This window comes from Blastomyces gilchristii, assembly GCF_000003855.2.
Source record: "Blastomyces gilchristii SLH14081 genomic scaffold supercont1.3, whole genome shotgun sequence".
In the NCBI taxonomy this organism is placed as follows: Eukaryota; Fungi; Ascomycota; class Eurotiomycetes; order Onygenales; family Ajellomycetaceae; genus Blastomyces; species Blastomyces gilchristii.
Window position 1 is genome coordinate 5,430,222 of NW_003101680.1, and position 27,034 is coordinate 5,457,255.

At 42.6% G+C, this 27,034-nt stretch overlaps 6 protein-coding genes across 7 annotated transcripts; 3 read left to right on the top strand and 3 right to left on the bottom strand.

Annotated features, from left to right (window-relative positions):
• Positions 1-2,508: 2,508 nt before the first annotated feature.
• Positions 2,509-3,337, bottom strand: BDBG_02569 (kinesin light chain; the record flags this gene model as incomplete). The annotated part of the gene is made up of 2 exons (XM_031720844.1): positions 3,099-3,337; positions 2,509-3,049 (listed from the first exon to the last, which is right to left on the bottom strand). The coding sequence occupies exons 1-2, from the start codon at positions 3,266-3,268 to the stop codon at positions 2,509-2,511; spliced, it is 711 nt and encodes a 236-aa protein (XP_031577164.1). The 5' UTR covers positions 3,269-3,337.
• A 4,186-nt stretch (positions 3,338-7,523) lies between these two features.
• Positions 7,524-10,631, top strand: BDBG_02570 (uncharacterized protein; the record flags this gene model as incomplete). The annotated part of the gene is made up of 1 exon (XM_002627853.2): positions 7,524-10,631. The coding sequence occupies one exon, from the start codon at positions 7,524-7,526 to the stop codon at positions 10,629-10,631; it is 3,108 nt and encodes a 1,035-aa protein (XP_002627899.1).
• Positions 10,632-10,785: 154 nt separating this feature from the next.
• On the bottom strand, positions 10,786-12,838 carry BDBG_02571 (lipoate-protein ligase A). The gene is made up of 3 exons (XM_002627854.2): positions 11,741-12,838; positions 11,569-11,676; positions 10,786-11,443 (listed from the first exon to the last, which is right to left on the bottom strand). Exons 1-3 carry the CDS (start codon positions 12,767-12,769, stop codon positions 11,210-11,212), a joined length of 1,371 nt encoding a protein of 456 aa, XP_002627900.1. The 5' UTR covers positions 12,770-12,838; the 3' UTR covers positions 10,786-11,209.
• A 95-nt stretch (positions 12,839-12,933) lies between these two features.
• On the top strand, positions 12,934-15,507 carry BDBG_02572 (chorismate synthase). The gene is made up of 3 exons (XM_002627855.2): positions 12,934-13,196; positions 13,251-13,612; positions 13,711-15,507. The coding sequence occupies exons 1-3, from the start codon at positions 13,162-13,164 to the stop codon at positions 14,532-14,534; spliced, it is 1,221 nt and encodes a 406-aa protein (XP_002627901.1). The 5' UTR covers positions 12,934-13,161; the 3' UTR covers positions 14,535-15,507.
• Positions 14,713-18,831, bottom strand: BDBG_02573 (uncharacterized protein). Its single transcript, XM_002627856.2, has 3 exons — positions 18,162-18,831; positions 17,245-18,084; positions 14,713-17,186 (listed from the first exon to the last, which is right to left on the bottom strand). The coding sequence occupies exons 1-3, from the start codon at positions 18,285-18,287 to the stop codon at positions 15,432-15,434; spliced, it is 2,721 nt and encodes a 906-aa protein (XP_002627902.1). The 5' UTR covers positions 18,288-18,831; the 3' UTR covers positions 14,713-15,431.
• BDBG_02574 lies at positions 17,879-20,286 on the top strand. 2 transcript variants are annotated; one of them, XM_031720845.1, is made up of 3 exons: positions 17,879-18,103; positions 18,171-18,896; positions 18,984-20,286. In XM_031720845.1, the coding sequence occupies exons 2-3, from the start codon at positions 18,837-18,839 to the stop codon at positions 19,959-19,961; spliced, it is 1,038 nt and encodes a 345-aa protein (XP_031577165.1). In that variant the 5' UTR covers positions 17,879-18,103; positions 18,171-18,836; the 3' UTR covers positions 19,962-20,286. The 2 variants fall into 2 exon arrangements, with proteins under 2 accessions (XP_031577165.1, XP_002627903.1); XM_002627857.2 differs by lacking the exon at positions 17,879-18,103 and having other exon boundaries at positions 18,107-18,896.
• The last annotated feature ends 6,748 nt before the right edge of the window (positions 20,287-27,034 follow it).

Genomic DNA, 27,034 nt, shown 5'->3' on the forward strand with positions numbered 1-27,034 from the left:
TGGCCCCCTGTCCAGCGCCGTCTTGTTGTCCGGTTTCTGGTAGCTGTAAGACGGGCTGGGCACAGTCCAAGCAAGCACTGACCATGGTAACAGCGCGTGCTGAATTTGTTTTTCCTGGGCCCTGCCGACAGTGCCTGGGCTTTTCGAAAAAAGTTGGCAGCGATATGCGAGTGCTAACTGGGCTTGGGAGGGGGGGGTTAATAGTCCGGCTCGTCCTTTTTTTGCTTCTCTCTTCCCGTGAAACACGAGGTTCACTCGCAAAGAGAAACTGCAAAATGTGTGAACAATCGAGGTTGGGCATTTTGCACAGCAGGGGGCACTCCATGAAACAGGGCATCGCAGGCCTTTCTCTCTGAATGATGAAGCCAGGGGGAGAACGATGGTTCGATGAGTTGCGCAAAAATAAAGCCGCCTAGCAAGGGTCAGGGGTCAGGAAGGATGTTTTGCATAAATAATTGGGGTTGGCGCCGATATCTGTCTCTCAAAACCCCTGTCCGAGCGAAATTGGTAGTTTCTGCCGCGCTTTGCCCCGTCCACAAGGCAGGGGAGAGAAGATGTGAGTAATTACAGCCGCCGTTCGGTTTTGCGATGCCTGGGTCATAAAAACAGATGCTGCCAATCATGGTGTGTACGCTGGTACCCAACGATGGGCCACCATAAGCGTACAAAAAGTTGCTAGACTTCTTGCTTCTTCTACTAACTATCTCTATCTCTCTACCGATTCGTTCGTTTTCCTTTTCAATTTTGAAGCCACCAGTCATTCCTTACGTTAATGTCGCAGAGGCGAACATCTTCCTTAACTACGGAGTACATTAATTACATATACTTGCAGCTTCCAGATGGTAGACAGACAGACGCAAAGCCGTCAGACCTTCAGGCTACTTACAACTCCTCCCTGAGTGAGTACATATTTTACCGCGCCTCGTGACGCGTAATGCACAAAACGCATAACCCCTCCTCTCTCTCTCTCAAAAAAAAAAAAAAAAAAAAAAAAAAAAAGGCACTCTGTAGGGCACTGGGGTAAACGAGCTCAATCACCACTAGCATATACTTAAGAGGCTGAACCATTCCATTCAACACACTCGCTTTTTCAGCAGAATGATCCATGCTCCTCCTTAATCCTTTTCCACCTCCTTAGGCCATGCCATGCCTTCCCACCTTTTCATCCAGCCCCTTGACCAACACTGATATATTGAACCCAAGCCGACCCTCCGTGCTTAGAATAGTGATAAGGAGGAGAAGAGCCCCTAGCTGATCATTTGGACTTCCTAAAGAGTGATTTAGAGAATGAGGAGGAATCTTAGCCAGGAATCTGTTAAGGCTGGCTGTTGCAGCTAAAATTTTCGGGTGGCTGGGACCGAGTTTTTGGCGTCGAAGCTGAACACACTTTTGAAGAAGCTATAGGGACCTCTACATGTTGGCCCTGCTTCCTCAAAGTGCGTGAGAGATTCTGCATACCTTCCAGTGTGTTGGGATGATCAACTCCCAGCACCCTCTCTCTGATTGTCAGTGCCTGTCGATGCATGGCCTCAGCCACATCATATTTCCCTTGACTATAAAGCACCAAGCCCAGACTGTTGATGCTTGCCAGTGTTTTAAGGATGATTGACCCCCAGCACTTTCTTACCGATTGTCAGTGTCTGTCGATGCATCGCGTCAGCCTCATTGACCCTCCCTTGACGACAGTGAAACACCACACCAACAATATCCATAAAGTTGAGTGTCTTCTTGTTTTCTGGGCTGAGTGCTTTCAATGTCTCCATCGCCTGAACTCCCATTTCCACTGCCTCTATCAAGTTGCCTTGCGAAACGGCAAACTATTCTGCATGGCCCAGCAAAAGTGCCCACTCTCGTTTTGAATCTTCTGCGTCTGGCTGTTGTCATATTGCTACCTGTGCATGTGGGAAAAGCTATTGACACTTTTCCCAGTTCTCATGTCCTTCTGGGGGAAATTCCCTAGAGAGATTCCTAATGAACTGCTGCTTCCACTGTTTGAGCTGTCATGACAACCTTGAGCCATTTCTGCATGGTGAGCTGCACTAGCCTATGCATCTCAAAGCTCGCTCCAGCCGCATTGACAGAGATGAACAAGTGGTTCCTTAATGCAATGATATCATCCTCAACGTATTCTTCACATCATCATGGCTTGTACTTCCCCTTGAACCGGCCATATTCTTGAATTGGTTGTCATCCTCCAGGCTTCCCTCCAGGTTCTCATTGCTATTTCCACTCTTGCTTTGATCCCGGGGCAGGTATTCAACTATTTTCTTGTCAGTCAAAGAAGCTCATTAGTGATAAGAGCTCCGCGGCACTAAGCCATGTTTGTCATATATAATCAAATGATATTAACCAAGTACTGATGATTGAATTTTTCGCCTCCCAGTCTCAACAGAGGCGTCCTTATTCATGATCAAGAAGACTCAACTTTATGTCATCATCCTCTTGAAACTTTTCAAGGTGCCGCTTCACCGAAAAACGTGGCGCCCTTTGATTGATATAGGCGGCTGCTTATACAATAGCAAGTGGTATAAGCTCAAGTTCTATCACAAGCTCTCTAATGTCTCCGCTATCTACTACAGGTCCCAGTTTCGTCCTCAAGAGTTTCAGCGCTTGCGAATCATCCCTCGGCTCGACATTGATAATATTCTGGTCTTCTGTGTTCTTCCCAGCATGCCTTGGTCCCTCGTTGTCATGATAATAGAAACTGTGTGGAGTCGGAGGGAGATATTCCATGAGAGGCTTTCTGCTGATCTGGCTTTCCAGCTGATCTTGACCTGTGTGTGGAGCTTCATGGAGGAAACTGCCATCATTCAAATTATCAAATACAATGATCTGTTTCCTTTTTTCCTCATCCTGTAACCAGTCATAAAAGGGTTCGAAGATGTTTATCTTGGGGCTCTTTCGATTCCGGATTTTGGCGCGATCGGCGATTTCCCGATAGCTCTGCTTGAAACAGGCTGTGTTGCTGGTATGGATCCAGAAGACCCATGTCTCAGGAGGTGATTGATCTCTGACCCGGTAACAGTATTGAATGAAGAGTTGTGACTTTCTTTTGACCTGTTAGCAGTGGACAAGCTGTCAGAGAGATAACAACCCACTCAACACTACTCAAACCAACCAGTGCTATTATTGATGCTGGTCGGGAGCACTTCTCCTGCATCTGATCGAGCACTGTCCCGCGATCGATAAACCCTGGGTCGCGGCGAAATGGGACGGTGGATAAGGGGCTTGGTGGGGTTTTGGGCTGCCCTAGGAACGGGGCAACCATCGGTCAGCATTGGCAAGCCTGGGCCGCAGTCACAGCACTTGCTTACCTGGAGGAAGGAAATAATTGGCAGCCGCTGGTCTATTGTTGATCCCAACTGGAAGCCCGGCGTTTGCATCGAGCGAAGGATATTACAGAAGTCATGGCAACACTGCTATTCTTTCTAATTCTGCTGTTAGGGCTCAACATAGAAGTAGAGTCAATTTTGAAAATGTTCCCATTGAGCGGGGTTAAAACTTGACGTCCTATGAGTCTGCAATTGATTGGCGTTTCTTCCCTGCCTCATGCGCCCATGGCCCTGCAAAATCTTCATTTCAATCACCAATCTTCCACTGCTCTGCATCAGGCTGAGTAGCTTTTACATACCAATTTGGAATGCTTTCGATCCTTCAATCATCACAAACTAAAATGGCGGATCCTCTAACTTTTACAGCAAGCATCTCTGCTGTCCTGTCACTGTTCCTGCCTTACATGCCATCCGGCTTCTTCTGGATGACCCGCAAAGCATCAAGGAAGTTGCTGGATGAGCTACGAGTGAAAGTCCAGGAGGACGCCCTTGTGAAAGGCGTAGCGGAGAAGCAGAGCCGTTCAACCCATGGGGTATTTATTTGGCAATCAAAATTCTGGCTTCCGGATTGGTGTCAGTAACGGGCCGGCCCCATCAGTGGGATTAGCTTTGGAGCAAAATGAGCCCTGGCCCTAATCCGCACGGTGGTCCAGGGCAAGGCATCAGAGTGTAAACATCCGGCCAGACTGAAGTATCTTCCTCAATGGTGATCCGTTCTCCTCTTTCAGCAAGCATCCGCTGAGTCACGCACGGATGAAGCACTTCTTTTATCCGAGTTTGTTCATGTGCCTGAGTTTTTTACCCACACGAAACAGGCCCTCCCATGTAATGAGCTACTTCTCCACAGAATGCCAGCCAATATCAGTATTATCAAACCGCCGGGTAAAGTCCCGCTGGGAACGCCCGTTTACTGATACCACCATGGCTGTGTCGTCCAATTCAACCCGCCGCTTGCGCGGGAATTTCTAGCAGAAAAGCTTTTCCAACTTGAGCTGCAGAAATAGCCGCAAATAAGAGCATCACTGTTTGCCTGGTTTGCATAAAATGCTCGAGCCACTCCTCTAACCTGACGCCTCATCTTATCCACACCCACCTCGACTTCAACGGAGTGGAGTGGTCTACCCTACCACTGCAAAACTTCGGGGGAGAATAGTACGAACTAAACAATGTACTATCCATGGGCGGGGAATCTACGCACAGTATGCAAAACGTGCTATGTAAAACATAATTATAATTTGCAGTAGAATGAAATTAGCAAGCTGGCTTGTGGAAAAACACCCCCGATTTATTATCAAGCCGCGTATCATACTGTCTGGTTCCCGATATGTTATTTATGTTGGCGGAAGGTGTACTCCGTATGCATGTATACTGTTCGGGGCGAACCAAATGAGTTCAGCGAGCAATATCGGCTGCGCAGTCGCATCGACCTTCATATTTCCATCTAACGACGGTCCTTGGAGGCATCCTGCTTCCAAAGATGATAATTGGATGGTCCAGAGGCAGGTTTTGTAGTTATGTATCTTAGCTTACATACCTAGGTAGGTTGTTCTCGGGGAAAGTTTACCGCCTCAGCCGCGCGGAAATTGGAGTGAGGTGGGGGGGTGGCTTTCAAGCCTTTCCAACATTGTATGTATGTCATTGTCAACGGATAAAAGAGCCGTCATAGATTTCTTTGACAGCCAGGGGGTTGGAAGTCTATTTGTTCCCGGCCCGGGAAGGTTTGTGCACTCGGGTTGGTCTGGCATGTTTTCTTCTGTAGTGCTCTTAAAGATTGCTTTTCGCTCGTCTTGGAACCATTTTTGAACGATGTTACAGGGTAGTTAGTAGTGCGGAAGAGAAATCAATGTATCATTTATAGATGATCCAGCACCTCGGTTCAGGAACTAAGGGGCAGATGTATAACCAACCACCTTACCTACTTAGGTTCTGTAGCTAGGCAAGTTTGTCGAGAAGACCCATGATGGATAATATGGGCCTAGAGAAGTTGTACATGTACATGTACATTACAACTTCTCATGTTGCGTGATATTGTGAATTTGTGATAGTTACCCGTCCCAAGGCTCCTCATCGCCTCGCTTCGACACGGATTCAGAACGGAGAAGTCTGTACAGAAACATACTTAGTGAATACCAGTACCAAGATATTTCCTTGAAGAGCCACGTCTGGAATAAAGACTTATCCGAATTGGAAAATATGATCTATCATATTTCTTGCTCGTCGCTCGAGATTGATTGGTTCACCATTTGACCGGGCACACAAGCGCTCGGAGAGAATATCCATGAGCTCTAATTTGTGCTTCCTTGGATAACACCTGTCACGTCATGTCACGTCTTCGTATTTATAGCTTTCTGTCAATACGTGGTAATTTTATTCGGCGCTGTGTTACAATATACATAGTACCTCCTAGCCAAGCCATGTCTCCGTGGTTGCGGAGGCTTCCGTTTTTATCTTCTTTTGCTGCTAGTCTGGAAGGCTGGGACATCGCTATCGCATCATGGTGGCGAATGTGTTGCGCATTGGGTTTTCCAACGATGGCTGCCACCAGCGCCTTGGATGGTGAAAGCCTGGACCCTTGCAGGCGGGATTTTATTGTATTTTCAGTAGCACGATCGGTTGCCTTGAAAGTCTTTACGTACACCCTCAAGCTTGGGTTCAAAAGGCCCAAAGGGAGTTGTATTGGCTGGGTGTCCGCCTTTCAGACTGTGTTGGTTTGGGGCGCCACGTTAATGAGCACAATTTCGCCCATAATTTACCAGTTAGAAAGCCAGGGTTGAGTTTTGACTGCTGTAACTATACAGCGGTGTCCGAGAAGGGCAAACTTTGGCACGTTGAACGGCTAGTCATTGGTGTGTTCAATTTTGTCGCATGTCCATGGACCTTCACATGCCAAAATATATAGGGAGGAAACTAGCATCATGAATCCCAGCGTCGTGTGTGCTTTCGCGTGCCGGAGCCTTTTTTTTTTTTTTGTTTGTATCCAAAATTATATCAAGCAGGCTCAGCAACCCTGCGTAGGTGCCGCCTGGACAAGGCTACTACTGGGAAGGGTCATCCACACAATACGAACATCGACTGGGGTGTTGACTCTTTAGGGATTTCGGTGATGGTCTGCCGCGATCGCCCCGGTAGAAGGAGGGGGAGACTTCAAGTTTGCCCAAGACCAGATTTCGCCAAGGCTAACCTGCAGGCTGCAAGCAGAGAGGAAAGGGTCCAGCTAACCGAGAATCCCTTGGTGTAGATGTCCTTGGAAGGTTGCTATTCGTTGGATAGCCATGAAATCCAAATCTTGGCGCCGGGAAGCCCGGTTTTCTTGTCTCGGTTAGTGCGATCGTTACACTGCGCTGCGCCTCCTCTTTGCTGGAAATAGATCATCCGCCACGGTGCAAGCTGACGAGTGAAATGGGAAGAACTGGGAAGGCAGGCTGCCATAGGATAGAATATTCGATGTCACGCCTCTAACGGGAAGATACAATTCCATAACAGACAGGAAGAAGAATGTCGATCTCTCTTTGGAATATCTTATCCCATGCTGTTGGCTAGGATAACCACGGGCGGGGGAGCGGTGTTATTTACTTACTTCCGATACATATGGAACTAATAGTCCACATGGATGTTAATATATTTCATCAAATCAGATCTAGTGGAATTTTGATGCCAGAAACAACGCTATCCCTCATGAGGACATGCCAAGATATCCCCGCGCAAGACTGGCTTATGTCATCCGTCAACCGCACCGTTGCTCGGCAACCGCAGCTTGGCGTTTTTTGTTGACAACATGGCGGCATCATGCAACAGCCCCGCCGCCGTTGAAATGACAGATATCGCAATTCTTCAGTCTCACAAGCGCCGGAGGCGATTGGAGAATGCAACTGAGTCTCCACCTTGCCCTTGATTTTCCTCTTCTGAACTGACCATTCCAAGTGAAAGAGGGGTTCATCTTTTCGCTCAACCTCAAAGCCGCTGCTAACTAGAGTGTGTGAGCCGACGTTTTATATATGTTGAACATGCGATAGTACCATGGTTATCGAGAGAGTTGAGGGATTTATACCTGTAGAGTTTGACCTCTTCAAAGTTCTCAGATGCATGAGCCTGACCAACTTACTCGATCCAATGTGTCTGTGTTGGATATCGCAAACGTCTCCATAGGCTGCCAAGTCACCTCCTGCAACCGATTGGGAGTGGGGAATGAATATGCTGAAAACATCTTTGTTCGGCCTCGCTGGCAATGTGCTGGCTCTTTTGGCCGGAGAAGTAGTCGCCAAACTACCCTACAACCCTTCATATATCAGCAACCCGATTTCAAGAAACCAGACGGAGGTATATATCCTTTCTCCAAAAAGCTCGGCGACGTCGAAGAATGAGTTCAAGCTTCAGTCTCTGGACATTTCAACTCCTTTCGATATCTCTCAGATTTCAATATCGGAAGATTTGGGCGACGTGCCTTTTGCTACGGATGATAGCGCAAAATCCTTTATCCCCACTACCGACTCGCAAGGTATCCTAACAGTTTATACTGGGGACTGTCACGAAAATACCTCTACGGTTTGGCGATTATTTCCCACCGATGGGGAGTCTACCGGACCTTCCAAATGGAAGGAGACACCAGTTCACTCCGAAGACGGCCAACAAGTCCCCGGAGCCGCATACTTATCGTCAGCAGTTTCCTATCCTTCAGTAGCGGAATCGTCACAACCAGGTCTCTTTGTTTTTGGAGGAATGTGTCCCTGGGTGGGCAAGCAAGGTGAAGATTGGGTCTCTGCTGCCAACTATTCCCAAATTATGATGTCTCTCACTGCAGAAATGTCATCATCGGGCCCCTCTTATCAAGCTGAAATCGTTACGCCGGAATCCTCTCCAGTTGCTGAGGCAGGGTTTGCTATGACACCTCTCGTGCCAGCTTATTCAAATACCTCCAGTGTTAAACCGATTCAATATCAAAGTTTCGTTCTGACTGGGGGGCATACTCAACAAGCGTTTATCAATATGTCCCGGATTGCGCTATTTTCCCTCCCAGATGCTTCGTGGAGTTATATTTTAGTCAACGAGGATGGCGCAACTTCATCTATACCAGGCTTGGGGGATATCGACGGGGTGGAGCCGAGGTCTGGCCATACAGCGTTATTGACACCGGACGGTAGCAAAATTATTGTCTTCGGGGGTTGGGTCGGTGATATTAGCCGCCCAGCCCAGCCTCAACTTGCTATTCTTGAGGTGGGAGCGGCATATGGAGGAGCTGGAGACTGGAAATGGACTATACCTCATCAGAACCTGCATGGCCCAAAGACTGGTACCGGAATTTTTGGTCATGGCGCAGCAATGCTTCCTGGTGGTATAATGCTTGTAGCTGGAGGGTATTCTATTCCTCAGTCAGATCTGAAACGATCAGCCACTGGCCTTGCTACCAATACCGAATGGTATCTCTTAAACACTTCTTCAGAGACTTGGATTACTTCTTACACTCCGATAAACAACATCGAAGCTAGCGGCCAAGTCAGCCACGGACCACTTTCATCAACCTCACAAAAAGCTGGTCTTGGAGTTGGAGTCGGAATTGGGTTTGTAGTTATCGCTGTGATAGCATTTTTTGTCTACCGCCATTGCTCTCGTCGTTCCCGGGAACATCAGAGAGTACGAGAGCAGGCTCTCCGGAGACTTGCTCTAGGGGCAGAACGTCCACACTTTGACCTAGCGGGAAACATTCACGAGCCGATGACCGACATCACTGCTGAAAAATTGGCGCTTCATCCCAATGCGTACTCATGGATCGGCAACGAAAGATACCCTAGGAACAATGGCTCTCAAGATACTGGTACCTTGTCTGCCGAGAAAACAGGGCTTCTGGTGGAAATACCGAGCCCCACAAGAGGGCTTCGACGGAGTATGCATTCCAGAGGATATCAGTCTGCTTCATACTTGGAGGATTCGAGAAGAAACGTAGGATTTAGTGCTATACATCCGATCGACGAGGGAGACGAATGTGAAGAAGCCATCGGCAACGATGCAATGATGGTTGGGAAAGGGGAAACTCAGCGACAGAGCCGGAGCTCTGTCATCTCCAATCCTTTTAGTGATTCAGCGCGCTATAGCGATTCTCATAATACCAGGTCTGCTCGCATATCAGCGTTGAATGAAAAATCAGCCGCGATCGAATGGGCGGATGATTTCGAGGCAGGCGGTACTGCTACCAGAGCCCTCTCACCAGATAAAAGCGATCGTACGCTATCTGACTTATCTGAAGGTTCCAGCTCTTTCATGTCGGTCTCCTCGCAACCCACAAATCCTCTGTCTTTGAACAGGAATCTAGCTCGAATGTTCAGTTTTCGCTCTCAAGCGAGCGGACCTGTAGCTCCGGGTGGTTCTGCCGATTACGAGCCTGTCCGTAGTTCGTCCCCCGAAGGACAGGCCCACGGCCAATTTCATGCACTATCTACCAATGTTGGCAGCAGCTACGATTCATACAACGAGTTAAGGGCTGAGACAGCGCGATCCTCAGACAGAACTGTTGTACCCCAAGGCTCTCCGCGTCATACTACTTTCGGCCAACTACAAGAAGAAAGCGGATTGCTGCTTGGCATTACGCCATTGGACTCATCAAAGAGCGGGCTAAACATCACGAAGAGCAAAGCCCGCGGGTGGATTGGTAATGTTCGTCGTACTCTCGGCTCTGTCAAGAAAGCTGAGAACATCGCACAGGCATATTCCGTGAGCCCGGAAAACATGTCGTCAAGCTCTCAACAGATACAACAGCAGCAGCAGCAGCAACGAAGCACAAGTACGAGTCCCACAAAAAGCTTCTATAGTCTTCAGGAGGAAAGAGACTCAACAACGGCCTCCGAGTCAAATAACATTCCCAGGCGAGCAATGAGCTCAAGCTCATCTATGCTGGGGCGCAAGCAAGGTGCGAAGGACTGGGGTGCAAAGAGATCCTCTGCCGACAGCGCACAGATACGAATGCTGCAAGCAGCCCGCGTTGCTGATGCTGGTCATAGCAATGGAGCAGCGTCATCGGAGGGTGGTACGGGTGGGAGTTTAAGTAGCGACTCACCCCATTTCTTCGACTATGATGACGATGAGGAGTGGGATGTGGAAGCCGCCGCAGAAGGCCGGGTAGTACAAATCACCTATACAGTGCCCAAGGAAAGACTTCGAGTTGTCAACCCTGGCCCGAGCAGTGGAGACGATGTGGACGATGATTCTATTACGTCGCCTGAAAGTACTGAGCCAAAAAAAGGGAGTTCCGGCGATGGTGGTAGGGAAGGGGTCCAGAATCAACCAGGGCCATCGAATTCTGGTCAGTGATCTTGATTTTGGTTGATTTCGAGGGGGTCTTTGAGGGGAGGGTGATTGTTCCTGTACTTTCGGTTTCTCGAGTTATTTTTTCGCTATCGGTGGAACGAATTTTTGTATTTTTTTTCAACTTGGTCCGTGACGAGGTATTACGAAAGTCATTTCCTGACGTATATGGTGGGTGGAATGATGTTTATGGTACCATTGAGCGGGCATATGGCCTTGTGGCGTGATTTGGATTTCTGTTTCATTTAGTCTACAGAAACGAGTCTTGTTTTCTCATCATACGTTCGCTTCTTGCCATGTATAGTTAAGCCTGACATTTATGATTGTCCTTTTTCATTCTATAGTACTCTATATAGTCTCTCTGCAAAGGTGCTTCAATAATACAAATGTACCAACATATTGTTATAAATTTCTCCACCCTTTTCAAACCGTTGTAATATACATCACATCCACACTTCTGAAGATGTAACCAAATACTCAGAATTCCGCGCGCATGCACTGACAGCTTGCTGGCCAACAAAACGGTGTTACCAAGCCTACATACACGCATGTACGAAGTAAATGTACATGTACATGCAATTGTATCAGTGTCCAAGCTTGCTCGCAAGCCAGTTGGACACGTTCTGAATAACTTCCTGAGAATCAAACGCGCCGGAGCCGGCGAGGAGACTCGCCCAATCGGAAATCTCATGCAGGTTCCTATTCGCGAGAACTTGGTGGATCTTCTCGGATTGGATGTCGGCCTGTTTGGTATTTGCTGAGGTGGATATTTGGCTTGAGATTATCGCACCTGATTTCACTCGCAGGAAGACACGTGTCTGTGCAGGTGTGGGGGTATGCATGTTAGTAAGGAGGCTGTGGCTTTTTTCTTTTTGTTTTGTCTTGTTTACAAGGAGGTGATAAGGCGGTCATGGGTAAGTTTGGGGTTTTGGCTGGTACTCACTGAGGAAGGGAGGTTGGATGGAAGGGGAGGTCTAGGTCTGGGGTCATCTTCGGTGGGATGGGTTGAAAAGGTAAATTGCGGAGACTGGCAGTATTTCCATTCCAAAGACTAAACAGAGAAGTTAATTTGGGGTGACCAATTCATTTTGCGGAAGAGTCGTGGGTTTACAGACATGAAGTTCCTGGATGCCTTTAACTATTTCGGGCTCGTCGAGTGCATTGATGTCAGCAAGTCCACCGACGGCCCAGTTATGCCCCATGTGCACCTCTGGATCAAATGCGTGAGCGCGCTGGGCCTTTAGAACAGCATCTGGATGCATGCCGTACAATTGGGCAAATTCTTCCAAAATGTTGAAAATCACCCGGTCCATTAGAAACGCCGAATCGACCGCACTGGAAACGTTTCCTACTGGAGACCTAACGCTTTCGACACCTTTAGCCTTTAGGTAAGGTCGAGCTGGCGATCGTAGAAACAAGCTTATATTTCCAAGGTTGGGGGAGTCAATCAAGCAAGTGCCGTGATGTAGAGCTCGAAACCGGGTCAATTTGTAGGCGGAACCCGAGATTTTGAGGGCGTGAGGCGTATTCTCGATTCGAGGGCTTGGGGCATCTTCCGTTCCAACTTTGATAACTTCCCTAGACGGCTCTTTCGAATCCTGCCTCAGAACAATATCATGCCGTTCATTGACCGCTGTATTGACTGCGCCAACGCGCTGGAGGGCCCTGACCACCATCTCGGCGTGCTTGTCTCGATGGAATACGGGCTTAGGGCAGATGACGCAGTAATTCAGATTGCCTTTGTCATGGAATACAGCGCCACCTCCGGATCTCCGCCGCACAAACGGTGCATTGTTGATGGATCCACCAGCAATGCTCCGCGTCTCACGATCCAGTGCTTGAAGATTGATTTCAAGCCATGGGTTCTGATTCCGGCCAATGACGACGCAAGGCCGATTTATGTACAGGAATAGTATATTCGAGTCTTGAGGAGTGTGTTCCAGTAGAAAATTCTCAATTGAGAGGTTCACGAAAGGGTCATTGGAGAGAGATCGGTAGATTTGATGTTGACTGGATTCCCTGCTCGCTGCTTCTGTGAGACTCGAGGAGTATTTTCGGCTGATGGAAAAGGCCCTTCGTCGGAATCTATATAGCCATGGCAGATTCGCAGATGACGTCCATTGCAGAGGGCGCAATGGAAGCATTGATGGGCGGCAGGCTCATAATAGTAAGGGAGTTGTTTCTTGGATACAAAATCCCTTGCTGCGGTTCTGCTTTCCGTGGTTGATAGTAGGCATCTGGGACTAGACCGGAATAGGAAATGTGGCCTTACTCTGGGCTGAGTCATCCATATAACTTATTCCAATGAGCAACTTGTTAATCGGGGGGATTTATTTTTTGGGATCACCTGCCTGTCTGTATGGTTCTTGTTGCCTCTCTAGAGTCGCAGGATATATTCGAAAATATAACCTGCAACCGTGGTCTTATTTAATTTGATCGGTTGAGTGAAGATCAATTAGAAGTTTGCCAGCGCAAAAAGGCTGTACCGCTACATCTTTCAGTGCCCCTCCTTCATTTTAGGAGCCACGCGCCCGCAATGTCTACATTCGGGGAATATTTCAGAGTGACCACGTAAGCATTCGCTTCTTATTTCACCTGTACTCTTTGTCTAAGGATATTTTCTAGCTATGGCGAGTCCCATTGCCGGTCCGTTGGCTGCATTGTGGATGGCTGCCCTCCGGGAATGGCCCTCACCGAGGACGACATTCAACCACAAATGACACGTAGACGGCCTGGTCAAAGTGCTCTCACCACGCCCCGGAACGAAAAGGATAGGGTTGAGATACAATCTGGGACGGAATTTGGCATCACTCTGGGTACGCCAATCGGCATGGTTGTGCGGAATGAGGATCAGAGACCTAAGGACTACGGTGGAAGCACAATGGATCTCTATCCTCGTCCAAGCCATGCAGATTTTACGTATCTGGAGAAATACGGTGTCAAAGCGAGTAGTGGCGGTGGTAGAAGTAGCGCTCGTGAAACTATAGGTGTGTTTGAACGGAGGCTTTGTTCTTTTCATACCATTTTTGAAGCAAGCTTCAGCGCCTAGGATTGCCGCCGTTACTGATGAATCACCAATTACCAGGTCGTGTTGCGGCTGGAGCTATTGCGGAAAAGTATCTTAAGCTATCGCACAACATTGAGATTGTTTCTTTTGTTTCATCCGTGGGGAACGAACACCTCTTTCCCCCGACTGTGGGACACCCTAACCCTACAACAAACCCTGACTTCTTAAAACTGATCGCGACCATCGATCGGCCAACTGTCGACTCTTTTGCTCCCATCAGGTGTCCTGAAACAGCCGCAGCGGCGCGCATGACCAAGGTCATCGAACACTTCCGGGATCATAACGATAGCATAGGCGGAACCGTTACCTGTGTTATCAGAAATGTTCCCGTCGGCCTTGGAGAGCCATGCTTCGATAAACTCGAAGCCAAACTGGCCCACGCGATGCTCTCTATCCCAGCAACAAAGGGCTTCGAGATCGGGTCCGGATTCCTCGGTTGTGAAATTCCAGGCTCCATCCATAATGACCCATTCATCACTACCGATGACCAGAACAGCCAGACCCCCGGTTCAAAGCGACTAACCACCAAAACTAACAATTCCGGTGGCATACAGGGAGGTATTTCAAACGGAGCATCAATATACTTCCGCGTGGCATTCAAGCCACCCGCCACAATTGGCCAGGCTCAAACGACGACCAAGTATGATTTCGAAGAGGGTGTTCTTGAAGCTAAAGGCCGCCATGACCCTTGTGTCGTCCCCCGAGCAGTCCCTATCGTGGAAGCTATGTCTGCTTTGGTTATTATCGATGCGCTAATGGCTCAAAACGCCCGGGAAGCAGCTAAAAATCTGCTGCCACCCCTTCCTCAAACCATGCCTACCCATCCCACTAGTCAAAGATAATTTATTTCCGCATGTAATCTGTTCTTGGTATTTATGTTAGCGCAATTGGAAAAAAAGAGACAAAATTTTTCTTAAATTATCTTTACATGAGCATGAGCCGGGCGAACTTAGACAATCATATTCCATAGAACTTGAAAATGTTAGCCATATCTGTCCGCAAAGGCGGTCTGCGTCACCAGTTTATATGTTTTTTTCGGGTTCATCATGGAGAACCATGTGTCAAATTATTATATATATATATATATACTTTCGCCTTCTCCCAGAAGTTAGGGAGACCATCTCATATGCATTTCCGAGGCAAGGAAACTACTTCAAGATTGAGCATTATCCTTTTCCATCCTAATAGTATTCATTGAAACAGGAACAAGGTGAGGCTGTATGTCTCTATACTCTGATATTCATGAATAAATAACAGGAAAAAATACAGGATATACACATATATCAGGAAAAATTTGTGCAAAAAAGAAGCGGAAATGTTCACCCTATAACCCAACGGAATAATACCCCAGTAACCCGCAAAGAAAAGATAGGGGGAACAAAACAGAATGCAACGTAAAGCCAATGCAGAATATTTCAAACGCTAGCGTATTCTCGTCATCCGCTCTCGAAATGTGAGAGTTTGGACAAAGGGGGGAAGGGAGATCTGTGCTTCATGAGGATTTACAAAACAAAGTTATTTCTGCGGTATGGAAATCTCTTAACGTCTATAACGGTGAAGATAAAATGAAAAGAAAAAGAAAAAGAAAAAGAAAAAGAGGTAGAAAAAGAGGTAGAAAATGGTGAAAAGAAGAGGTTAGGAGGTCGGAGATTCATAAAAGCAGGTTTACCACCAAAGCAACAGGGCACAAAACAGAGAGCTGCGCATATGCAAGATTATAAGACAAGAAAATAAACACTTCAAACCCGACGCGACCGCAATGCATACCTCGTCGCCCGCGGTTGCGCCCGCACTTGTGCCTGCACCCGCGCCTGCGTCTGCATTTGTTGTTGCTGCTCCTGCCACGGATCATCTTCCAAGGTCAGCCCACTAATCCCTGGACTAGGGATGCGGCGCCCGGGAGAAAGGGAGGGGAGAGATGCATATTTCTGTTGGGGGCTGGGGGGTTCAGAGGCAGTTTCTGACGCGTAACTGACTGAGGTAGTAGTTGTGGTAGTTGAAGGCGGTGAGAAGCGGAGACTGTCGGGAAGGGTGGAGTTGAAGGACGGGAACGACGGGAAGGACGAGGAAACAAGGGGTTGTGGTCGGGGAATTGAGGAGAACGGGGCTGGGTGTGTTGCTGTTGGGTCGTTGGAGATGGAAGGAGGGTAGTTGTAGGAAGGGTTATGGGTTTGGTCGGTGTAGTGGTGATGGGCAGGATAGTTGAAATTGCTCATTAAACGGCTGTTGTTGTTATTGATGACGGTAAGAGAGGTAGACGGAGCGATACCTCCGCCTCTGAGTCCGACATTTAGGTTGATATCAGGGTAAGGGGCAGATGTAATGGGCTTTTGTTGACTAGAAGGCGGGAAGCCAGGTGCCTTTTTGTGGGGACCTACGTATGCTTGAGTTTGATGCTGGGTGGATTGGCTTGATGACTGTTGCGAGTTTTTGTCCTGAGGTGGCTGTTCCGTCGAGTTTTGCTGCGATGGTTCTGACTGTCGCGGCGAAAATGAGCTCAGGGCCATCATTTCTTGTCCTACCATGAAAGCCACCAGAGATTTTCCTGCCGCATCAAATTTGTACTGGTCATACGAACCCCCGTGACGATACGCGGCTAGATAGACACAAGCAAACAGTTCGATAACAGACAGTATTATATCGATAGCGCTCCAGGCAGCCAAGGGTCTCATGAGGGATTCAAGGAGTGAGAAGCCCGCAACAAGGAATGAAATTCCCAGAACTGCGGTCTCGACGGAATTTGAGGGTAATCCAAGCACTTTGGCAACCAGTAATAGAAAGACAGAAATGAAAAGAAGTACGCATTTAAGAATTCGAGAAGAACGAGCAGAACTCTCTCCAGATCTTAAAGCCCATTGTTGTCTCTGCAAACCTACCGGCTCGTCTCTGATTGAAAAAGTTTTGTCGAAGAGACTTTCCAATCCCGTGTCATTTGCAAAATCGCTTGGTGGGAAGAACTTTGGAGGAGCCATGATAGTCTCCAGAGGAGATGTAGCTCGGCTTTCCTGACTCGCTGACAATTTTGGTTTTAAGACTGGAGCATTGCGAAAGGGATTAGGCTTTTGTCCTAGGGCTTTGAGGATGGACTGGACTGCGCTGGGGTTACGTGACCCCAAAGACGGCATCCTCGTAGCTGACGGCAATTGACTTTGACGAACTAGGATAGGTTTGGGCGTAATATTCAGCTGTAGTGATTGTTGAGACGGCGTCCAGTCCATCGCATCAGTGTCATCAACGATATCCGTCTGGGGAGACGGGGGAACATATGGATCTGGGGCAGTGGATGCAGCTGGTGCAAGCTTGTTGACCGGAAACCTCTGTAAGCCAGGCTCTGAGCCAAGGGACGAGGTTTGGGAGTCTGGTGGGCTGACAAGCTGTAACTGGGTTGAATGGTCCTCCTTTGGTTTCTGTGATACTAGAGGTTCGATGTCATCCTTCCATGAGACAAGAGGTGTGGTATCAATTTTGATAACACGTCTCAGCACAACCACAGACTGTGAGGTGAGTTAGTAATTGTGTGGTTAGAACTTCACAATATTTAGCTACACTCACAATTATAGTAAGAATGCTCATAAAGCCATGGATAGCAGGAGGAAGCTTTGGGTTAAGACCGGTAATTGAAGGGTCCTGCAAACACGCCCATGCGACAAATCTTACCACGAGAACAATCAGTTGGGCCTTGTAATACTCGCCCATCCCAGTTAGTCGTCCGCTTTTCCCTTCCACCTTATGCCTGAGTTTCGGGTTCCACCAGACTGACAACATTCCCAGAAACAAAGCCACCCCTGCGAAGGGAGTTAGGGCTGAAGAACATTCCTCGAAAAGGGGCTGGCGCTTCCAGATTCTATTAAAACAAAATGGCACCAGAGATAGTGAGACATCGGATTCTAGGTTCTGAGAGGTCTTGCCGGCAGCCATCGCACCCATGAGGTTCCAGGCAAGTTGACCAGCAACACTAACCCAGAAGCAAACAGCACCAGCAGCAACAAGCATACTCCTCCAGCTCCAGCCTTGCACCCGGCGATTATGCCGACTCTTTTCCATCATCCGTCTTAGGTGATCCGACTTCGCCGCATATCCAACTTGCCGAATGCGATTGCGCACCTGAGGCTCGCAGGATTCACATACTTGTGGGTAGCGCTCTTCCAGACTCTTCCGGTACGATGGGTACGACACTTCATAGGCACTATAGTCAGGATGCGACGGCGACGGCAAGTATGAAGCGAGCGTCTGAGTGAGGAGATGCTGGTTTTTCAAGCACGTTGAACAGAACAACGACGAGTCTAGAGCCGGGAGGTCTGGGGAGCTTGCTCTGGGGATGGGCTGTGCGTATTGCGTGTATCGAGTTCCCGAAGAAGCTTCGCTAGCTGGAGGATCGGTGATTTCGCCATGCTATTGGGTTTAGTATCAGGTATTTATATCAATATCAATCGGCGCAAGGAGAGGTGGGGATCTCAACACGCGCTCACCTCGTCTAGATGGTTAACTGCCAGGCACTGTTGACACTGCCACTTGCGGATGGGCTCGGGCTGAGACTGAGCAGATCGACGGCCACAGTAGAAGCAGCTCAATCGCTTTTTAAAGAGGGACGGCATGGCTGGCTACATGCGACAAAACGTTGAGGGTTGAGCGTCGCTGGCGAGCAGAAGTCTTTTTTTTCTCGAGATAAACGCGAGGAGTTAAGACAGGCAACACAGCAATCGCCGAGAGCTTGGCGCGCCTGTGGTAAAGGAGGTTGGGCATGGCTGGTATAAATATACAACTCAACCATCTGAAAGGAATTAGAATGAATATGAAGACGAATGAATATCGGATTGGATGTAAACGCCATTCATAGATAATCAATACTTCCAGGCCGGGCCAGTTAATTCCTCACAATGCGAATCATTGAGACCCCGTGAATGACCTTTGAGAGCATCAAAGACACCATCCAAGGTGTATTCCCTACACCCGTTCACTCAGGAGCTATTCACCTGTCGCATGCTGGATGATTCAAGTTTCTTCAATATTGACTATCGTGTTGGCCGAAAGGGACCAGGGCTATCCTGACGTTTAGTCGGAGAACTCAAAGAGGGTGTTGTGTTCTCCCTGAGAATACCATTCTACGCAGCTCAATCACCTTTATCCTATCACCTTCGTCCCCAATGGCTTTGGTGACTCTCAGTTCCCCCGCACTTATGACAAGTGCCATAATTATTTTGCTGGTAAGGTTTTCCTCTTCGTTGAAAAAGTGTTGCGTTCATCCTTTCATGGGCTCAAATCCCGGGAAATCTAGCTAACTAAACGTCCAGATTACTTCGTATTTCTATTATCTCAAATTCAGCAATGGCCATAACAGCAGTAATAGGCATACAAGCCAGGGAAAAACACAGCGTCATGCCCACCTCCTCATCGTCCTGGGCAGCGGCGGGCACACGGCGGAAATGCTCGCCATGCTAGAACATGCTCCATTGGATGCGAATCTCTTCACATACCGCACCTATGTCGTTAGCTCAGGGGATTCCTTCAGCGTCCTCAAATCTGTAGAATTTGAGAAGCGCCTTCTTGAGCAGCAACAACGTTCTCTTCCTACAACTGCTGCTGCTGCTACTACCTCTAGAAAAGGAGAGCCCAGCCAGCCTCAGCCTACAACAAGGCGGACAAGCGACCTGCAGGAGGCGAAGGATGACGAGCGGAAACATCTAGATTCTTCGGCCCTTAAAGCACTATCAGAATCACCTCCGTCATCATATACAATTATCACAGTTCCTCGCGCAAGAAGGGTACATCAATCATTCCTGACAGCGCCCATATCGACCCTCCATTGCCTGTGGGTCTGCATATGTGTTCTCCGAGGCAAACATCGCGATCCGAAAAACAACAATGAGATGCCGCCTTCATTATCAACCTCAGCAGCTTCTTCAACTCCTACAGGACCGCCCACACCAATCCCTTACCCTAACATAATCCTCACAAACGGCCCCGCCACCGCTGTCTGCGTCATCCTGGCTGCCAAAATGCTCCGTGCCGTCACCTCCATCTCCACATTCCTCTTTATCTTCTTCCAAAATCAATCGTCCCAACAACTGCAGCCCTCCTCCTCCCACCACAGGGAAAGATATTTACGCACCATCTTCATCGAGTCATGGGCACGTGTTACCACGCTTAGTTTATCAGGAAAGATAGTTCTGCCGCTTGTGGATCGTTTTTTGGTGCAGTGGGAAGGGCTGGAAGGGTATTCGAGCTGGTTTGGTGGCACGGCGGAGTTTGTGGGTGCGCTTGTTGTGTAGTGGTGATGGGTGAAGCGATATTCAGTTGGGTCCTGATGTATTTTTTACAAATTATTTTTTCATTTCCTCCCTCTTAAACACTTAACCTCATGTCTGTCATTTGATTCTGCTAGAGAGAGTCTCTGACCCAATTCTCCTCCGCCTACAGTATAGCAAAGGCAAAGCCTGTAAGATGTACAGTAGTGTTCAAGAAGTCAGTGTACTAGATTATTATTATTATTCTTCAATTATAGATGTATGCAGTCAGAGACTATAACATCTACCTGAGAACTGAAAGATTTTTCTAGTAATTTTCAGCTAACTAATATACATTTGTCAATTTCAGCTCAGAATATAAAAACTCTTTTTAACATCTTTTAATGACTTGAAATCATTTAAAAGATATAAGAAGAGTCTCTGACTCTTAGTAGTATAAGTCTCACTCTTTGCTGTAAGTAGACTGGTGTAAGAAATCCCGCTCCTCGCGGATTCTTTACCCCTATTCCTATCTCTCGCGTAACCAATAGGGTTAGCGGCCCTTGGCTACACACAACTATATAGACTGGAGTTCATGAATACTATTCATAACTCAGCTTGAATACTATTATACATTTAATCTCTACATTTTATCTTTCTACTATGAATACTTCTAGTAGTTAACAGTATATATCATGTCAAGCTACAAATACCTGAATAATCATCTATGAGTACTTATTCTTATATTTAGACTGGCCGCCGGGACCATGAATTTCACATTTGATCTCATTTGGTCTGGTCTCATACATTTCTTGGTGTGAATCCTGCTGGGACTAGTCATCAAAAAAACATGCAAAGTGACTATATATCATATCTTAAAATGAAATCATGACTTGAAAAAAATGAGAAAGTAATCTTATTTAATCTCATTTAGTCTTATTCTTGATATAAAGTTACTATTTTTAGACATTTTAAGGTTTTTTTTAGACTATTTTTAATTTTTTAAAAAGTAACACTTTTTAATAATACTTAAATAAGATTTAAAGTCATTTAAAGTAATAAAAATAATTTAAATTAAGAAGTGAAAATCATAATCTTATTTGAAAAATATAATAAGAGTAGATAATAAGTCTTACTAAGATAGTATAAAACTACTATTTAATGTTAAAACTGTGTAATGAGATCAGTTAAATTAATAATAAAACTATTAAAAAATCTAGTTCTGATCTCAGACATAATTACACAGTCAGTTTACTTATATTTCAAGCTCAGTCAGTCAGTAATCATCTGTTATAACTGAAAGAATTAGAAACTTATATACTTTAATCTCTGTGAACTCTACTGTAGACACTCAGAAGCAGTTATCTGAATTATAAATAATCTCTATAAAAGAAGTCTTAGAGAACTTATTAATTACTTACAGAATATTATTCTCTATATTTATAATAGAGAAATCTTTTAAACTGATAAATAAATCAATCTTAGTAAAGAATATTCTTGAGTATCTTTTACAGAATTAAGCTATTTTTCTATAAGAAATACTTACTATTTATAAACACTTTTAAACTGAGTCTCTAGACATAATCTTTAGAGATATTTATAAACTGAAAAGAAACTTTCTTAAGTTATAATTACTTAAGATTACTTATCAAATTATAATCTATAAAAGCTTTTACAAGTGTGTATTTAAAATTGACTTACAAGTGTAGCTATGTAATATAAAAGATGAAAAAGCTGTTATCTATATAATAACAGATCTCTACTATACTGAAGTCAAGAACTGACTGAATTATTTAGAGAATAATTATAAGAGATTTTACTAATCTATTCTTAAGATCTATCTAGAGAATAAGTTAAAAGACTCTGTGAATTGAATAGAGAATATCTGAGCTGTAATTATTAATATTAGAAAAAGAGATAAGAAATCTAATAAAGACTATTTACAGTACTTTATAAAATTATAATATAAATTAAGATCTGTGAAAATAAAACTCTGAAATAAGATCTGAATAACAATATTTATAAAGAGACTGAATAAAAATATATAGAATAAGCTTATTAAGTAAGACTCTAAGTTCTTAACTCTGAAGAAACTGATAACTTTTATTTACTGTTTATAGATTATTATTATTATTATTATTCTTTCATTATAGATGTATGCAGTCAGAGACTATGACATCTACCTGAGAACTAAAAGTTCTCAGGGTTTTTCCTATATTTATACAGTTAACTATTATACATTCATCAATTTCAGATATGCAAAATCAGAAAATTTCAGCTCAGAATATAAAAACTGTTTACAAATTACAGTATTTTAACATCTTCTGATACTTTGAAACCATTTGACATGATAAAAGAAAAGAGAACACAGTCTTAAAGATAGACACATTAAATAGATAGATAGAAAAGAATAGAAAGAAAAAAGTAAAGTAAAATAATGAGAGACTGTAATGAAACAAATTATTGAAAGATAGTATATAGCTGTTTTAACAGACTATATCTGATCAATTTTCTTCTCTTCATATTCAGATATTTCTGAATTCAGTCATTTTCTTATAGCTGCTTGAGTTTCTGATAGAAAGTCTATTAAGTATTTAATTCCTGTCTCAGTTGAGAATAAGAATCTCATATTTAATTGATTTAGATCATACTTCTCTTTCAATCTGACTCTGAGACTATTGTATAATACACAGTGTATTATAATATACTCAGAATTCTCATTTGCATTGCAGAATGAGCATTCTATTGAATCAAATCTATCATTAAATCTTTGTATATAAGATTTGAAATAGTCATGTTCTAATTTCAGCTGTATTATAGATGAGAATATTTTCTTTTTATATTTAATTAAACAAGATTTTCACTTGGGTTTTGTTTTAAATCTTGAATAATGTATACTCTTCTTTTGTTTCTGTCAGCTTTCATTTCACTTATTTAAACAAGATTCTTTTATTTTTCTCTTTATAAAAGATCAGAACATAATTTTTTGAATAGATCTGCTTAATTCTGAATCTTTTTTTACAGCTGAATTAGCCAATTCATTATCATGAATATTTATATAAGCAGGAACTCAGTGTAGATGAATTATCAGCTTTGATATTCTTCTCTTTTGAATTTTTAAAATGAAGTTTAAGATCAGTTCAAGATTCATTTGATTATTATAAATCTGACTATTTCTAAGTCTTTTTAAAGCAGCTTGACTATCAGAGAATATTCATATCTCTTTCAAATTATTTTCTCTTTTATGAGATTTTATTTCAATAAGTTTGAAAGCTTTCACTATTATAAATAGTTCAGCATCAAAGACTTCAGATTCACAGTCTAAATTTCAGAAATCTGAGATAAAATTAATATTATCTTCAGTATAAGCAATGTCTGCATCTAATCTATTCAAATTCTCATTTTTTGAGTCATCTGAATAAATCAGAATAGAGTCTTTTATATTGATTATAGAAATTCTCTTCAAATACTGTTCATATTCTTTCTCTTTAGATAGTTCACTTATTTATAAGTCTATAAGAGATTCAAGCTTTTCTCTTCAGAGAAATAACTTCTCATGATCAACTTTTTCAACATTTAATAAAGAAAATTAATTTTTAATAAGTAAATATAGTCTATACAGTTGAGAGGGCATTTTCTTTAAAGTATTATTCTCATTTTAATCAAGAAATCTATTTCAATTCAGTTCATTTCCTGAGTTAACTGATGAAAATGAAGAAGAGACTCTTTTTCTGATTATATAATTTAAGCTCATCTTTATAACTCTCAGAGCATAGTTCATACAGATCTTTTCAAATCTAATAGTAGAAGAGAGAATTGAAACTTTAATTTTCATTGCTTTAATAGAAGATGATTTAAATACTTTCAGAATTCTTCTCAAAGCTCTGTTTTACAGACTTTGAAAGAGTTCAGTGAAATTTTCTTGATTATTCTATTAAACTTGAACTTTATAATCAGCTACTGAGATAATACAGACTATATATAACTGTCTCATAGCCTGGAAGAATAGACCTCTCTCTGTATTTGATAGTCTGATAATGTTATTCAATAGTCTTTCTGCTTTGACAGTTCTTTGTTGAATATGATATTTAAAATTCAACTTAGAGTTTAATCATACTTCTCATCATTTGACATTTAAAGTGAGTTTAATCTCTCTATTTAAAAGAGTTAGAGATAGTTCTTTCTTATTGAATCTAGAAAAGAAATAAATTAACTCAGTTTTATTCATATTAAATTGAATTTGATTAATATCTGCTCTAACAAGGATTTTCTTTGCAGCTTTTTCAATTACTTTCAAATTCTCTTTGATAGTTTTTAAGCTGTAGACTAGATCAATATCATCTATATAACTCAGACATTACACTATTTTCATATTTCTATCTTTGAATAGATATGCAGTGTATATTGCAAATAAAATGAGTGAGATTGAAGATTCTTACAGCACTTCTATTTTTATCTCAGTCTTGTCTTATTTCATTTCATCAAAGAAAAGTTATATAATTCTTTTAGATATAAAACAGTTAACTCATTTTATTAGAGAAAGTGACAGTTTTAACATCTTCAAAGTCTGAAGTAACTTTGACTTTGAAACATGATTAAATAGTTTTTTTACATCAATAAAAACTGCAGTTGAGATCAGATCTTGATGCTTTGCTATTTGAATATTATAAACAACTGAGAGAACAGTGTCAATTGCAGAACATTGTTTTCTATCTCTCATTTATTCACTGAATAAAAGAGAGTTATTAATAGAGCTTATAAAAGATAGTTGAGTAGCTATTATCTTTTTTAAAATCTTTTCTAGACAGTTTAATAGAGATATTACTCTATATGACTTAGAAATTGAAGTTTTTCTATTAGGTTTTATAAGAATCACTTCAGTGGCTTCTCTTCAGCATTCAGAATGATATTCATTTTTCAAGAGATTGAAAAAGAGCTTAAAATATTCATTCTTTAAGTAGGAATATATATTTTGAATAATCAAGTGATTAATTGAATCAGGTCCTGCAGCAGTTTTAACAGAACTTGAGAAGATAGCTGACTTTAATTCATCTTATGTAAGATCAGGCCATTCTCAGTTATTTTCATCAATGTAGTTGAGAAGTGATATATTCTCTTTCTCTGAATCTGAATCTGAATCTGGTGAGTTCTGAAAGAGAATTCTTATAAAAGCTTGATATTTTTTCTTAAAAGAGTGTGCTGTATATGATTCATTCTGAAACTCATATTCTAAGACTGGAAGTTTTGCTACACTTCTTGTTTTAGTATAGTTAAAAGCTTTAAAAACTTCCTTCTCTTGTACTTCTTTAAGAAATTTATTCCAGCAGTCTGTTTTAGCTCTTTTAATATCTGAAAAATATTCATTTCTGACAGTTTTAAACTCTTCATTAAATATTACATCATTCTTTCAATCTCTTTTAACAGTAGCTAATTCTTTTCTTTTAGATGAGATATTCTCATTTCATCAAGATTTTGAATACTCAGAAGATTTTCTCTTTGAAATATTATCTCTAATACTTGTTAGAATAATAGATGTAATAAGCTTCACTCTATTCTTAAGCATTTCATTTGAGATATCTTGACCAGAATTTCAATATAGCTTACTCTGTCTTTCAGATTTTAACAGTTTTATACTTTCTTCAACTGCTTTTCAATCAGCTTTTTCAAAGTTAAACTGATTAGAGAGAAGAGGATTTTCACTCATTTGTTTTTTACTCAGTTTAATATTAAATTGAATAATCTCATGATCTGATTCTGATGTCTCATTTGAATCAATAAATCAGTTTACAAGTCTTCTTTTCATTAGATTTTGTGACATGAAGATTAGATCTATAATAGATTTCTGTTTCATATCTTTTCTAAAGAATGTTTGTTAATCAGACTTATTAATCAAATCTATTAAATGCTCAAAGATTCATTCAATCAGATTATCAGCTCTCACTACTCTCTTACATTCTGAATTTTATCAGAGATGATGTGTATTAAAATCTCCTGCAATTATAGAGTTTCTTAATAAAGTTATGTTCAGAAATTCTCTATCAATTGTTCAGATATTGTTATTTTTCTTCAATGACTTTTTATTATAGATATTTATAAGCTGTATAGTATCAAACTTATTTTCTTTATCTATAATATCACTCACCAGAATATCAGGATCAGACATGATATCAAATCTTAGATTAAATTGATATCTTGATATCTTTCTTTCATAGATCACTACTCTTGACTTTATCTCAGACTTTTGAGATAGAAAGCAGTAGTAGCTTGAATAAGAAATGATGTAATTTTACTCAGTATTAAAATTCAGTTTCTGAAGTAGTATAAAATCAACTTTTTATTCAAATGTAATTTGAAGATAAGAATAAATATAATTTGAGTTTCTATTCACATTATTTTGAATAAATGTAATTTTTAAAGAGTTTTTAAACTTTTTTTGTTGTTTTTATTGTATATTCATACTAAAAGAGAGTAGAGATAGAGTAGAATCTAGTCACTATTATCAGATAGTAGATTATAACTATTTTGAAAAGTAGAGATCTTAACTGCTTGTATTATATCTAGTTTATTATCAGAGTCATTTCTCAATTCTCTAATCTTAACAGAAGTTTGAGAATTCAAATTCTGTTTACATTTAGCTGAAGAATTGAAGTTTGAAGATTTAGATAGTTGAGAGTTTCTTCTTTTTGAGTTTATAGTTATAAGTTTACTGACTTGACTCTTCTCTTCAGTTTTAGATTGACTTTGAGCTTCATCTTTTCTTCAGTTCTTTTGAGTTCTAGAAGTAAATATACATTCTTTTGAGCTAGATGCATGTTTTTCTTTGTAATTAGAGCACTTAAGCAGAGTGTATTGACATATTTCATCTCTTTTTGAGCATATTTCATATTAATACTCACTAGTTTTGTGATCTCTGGCACAGAATGCACATTTTGAGTCTCTAAAATATGAGATTATAAAGTATTTATATCTTTGACAGTTTTAATACTGTGTTTGAGCTTTGAGATTCATTCTTAAGTCTTTGTATTCATGAACTCTCATTTTCAAATCTGCTACTCTTACTTCAGAGATCTTTGACTGTTCAAGTGTTTTTATATATACTAGAATGAAGGCATTTCTTC

Coding starts and splice junctions, on each gene's coding strand:
- BDBG_02571 (XM_002627854.2), bottom strand. CDS start 12,769: ATGCTTCCATTGCGCCCTCTGCAATGGACGTCATCTGCGAATCTGCCA. Junction 11,677..11,740: donor AAGGCATCCAGGAACTTCAT/GTCTGTAAACCC, acceptor TTCTCTGTTTAG/TCTTTGGAATGGAAATACTG. Junction 11,444..11,568: donor CATCCAACCTCCCTTCCTCA/GTGAGTACCAGC, acceptor ACACCTGCACAG/ACACGTGTCTTCCTGCGAGT.
- BDBG_02572 (XM_002627855.2), top strand. CDS start 13,162: ATGTCTACATTCGGGGAATATTTCAGAGTGACCAC. Junction 13,197..13,250: donor GAATATTTCAGAGTGACCAC/GTAAGCATTCGC, acceptor GATATTTTCTAG/CTATGGCGAGTCCCATTGCC. Junction 13,613..13,710: donor TAGCGCTCGTGAAACTATAG/GTGTGTTTGAAC, acceptor ACCAATTACCAG/GTCGTGTTGCGGCTGGAGCT.
- BDBG_02573 (XM_002627856.2), bottom strand. CDS start 18,287: ATGCCGTCCCTCTTTAAAAAGCGATTGAGCTGCTTCTACTGTGGCCGT. Junction 18,085..18,161: donor CAGTTAACCATCTAGACGAG/GTGAGCGCGTGT, acceptor TAAACCCAATAG/CATGGCGAAATCACCGATCC. Junction 17,187..17,244: donor TGAGCATTCTTACTATAATT/GTGAGTGTAGCT, acceptor CTCACCTCACAG/TCTGTGGTTGTGCTGAGACG.
- BDBG_02574 (XM_031720845.1), top strand. CDS start 18,837: ATGGCTTTGGTGACTCTCAGTTCCCCCGCACTTATGACAAGTGCCATA. Junction 18,897..18,983: donor GTGCCATAATTATTTTGCTG/GTAAGGTTTTCC, acceptor CTAAACGTCCAG/ATTACTTCGTATTTCTATTA.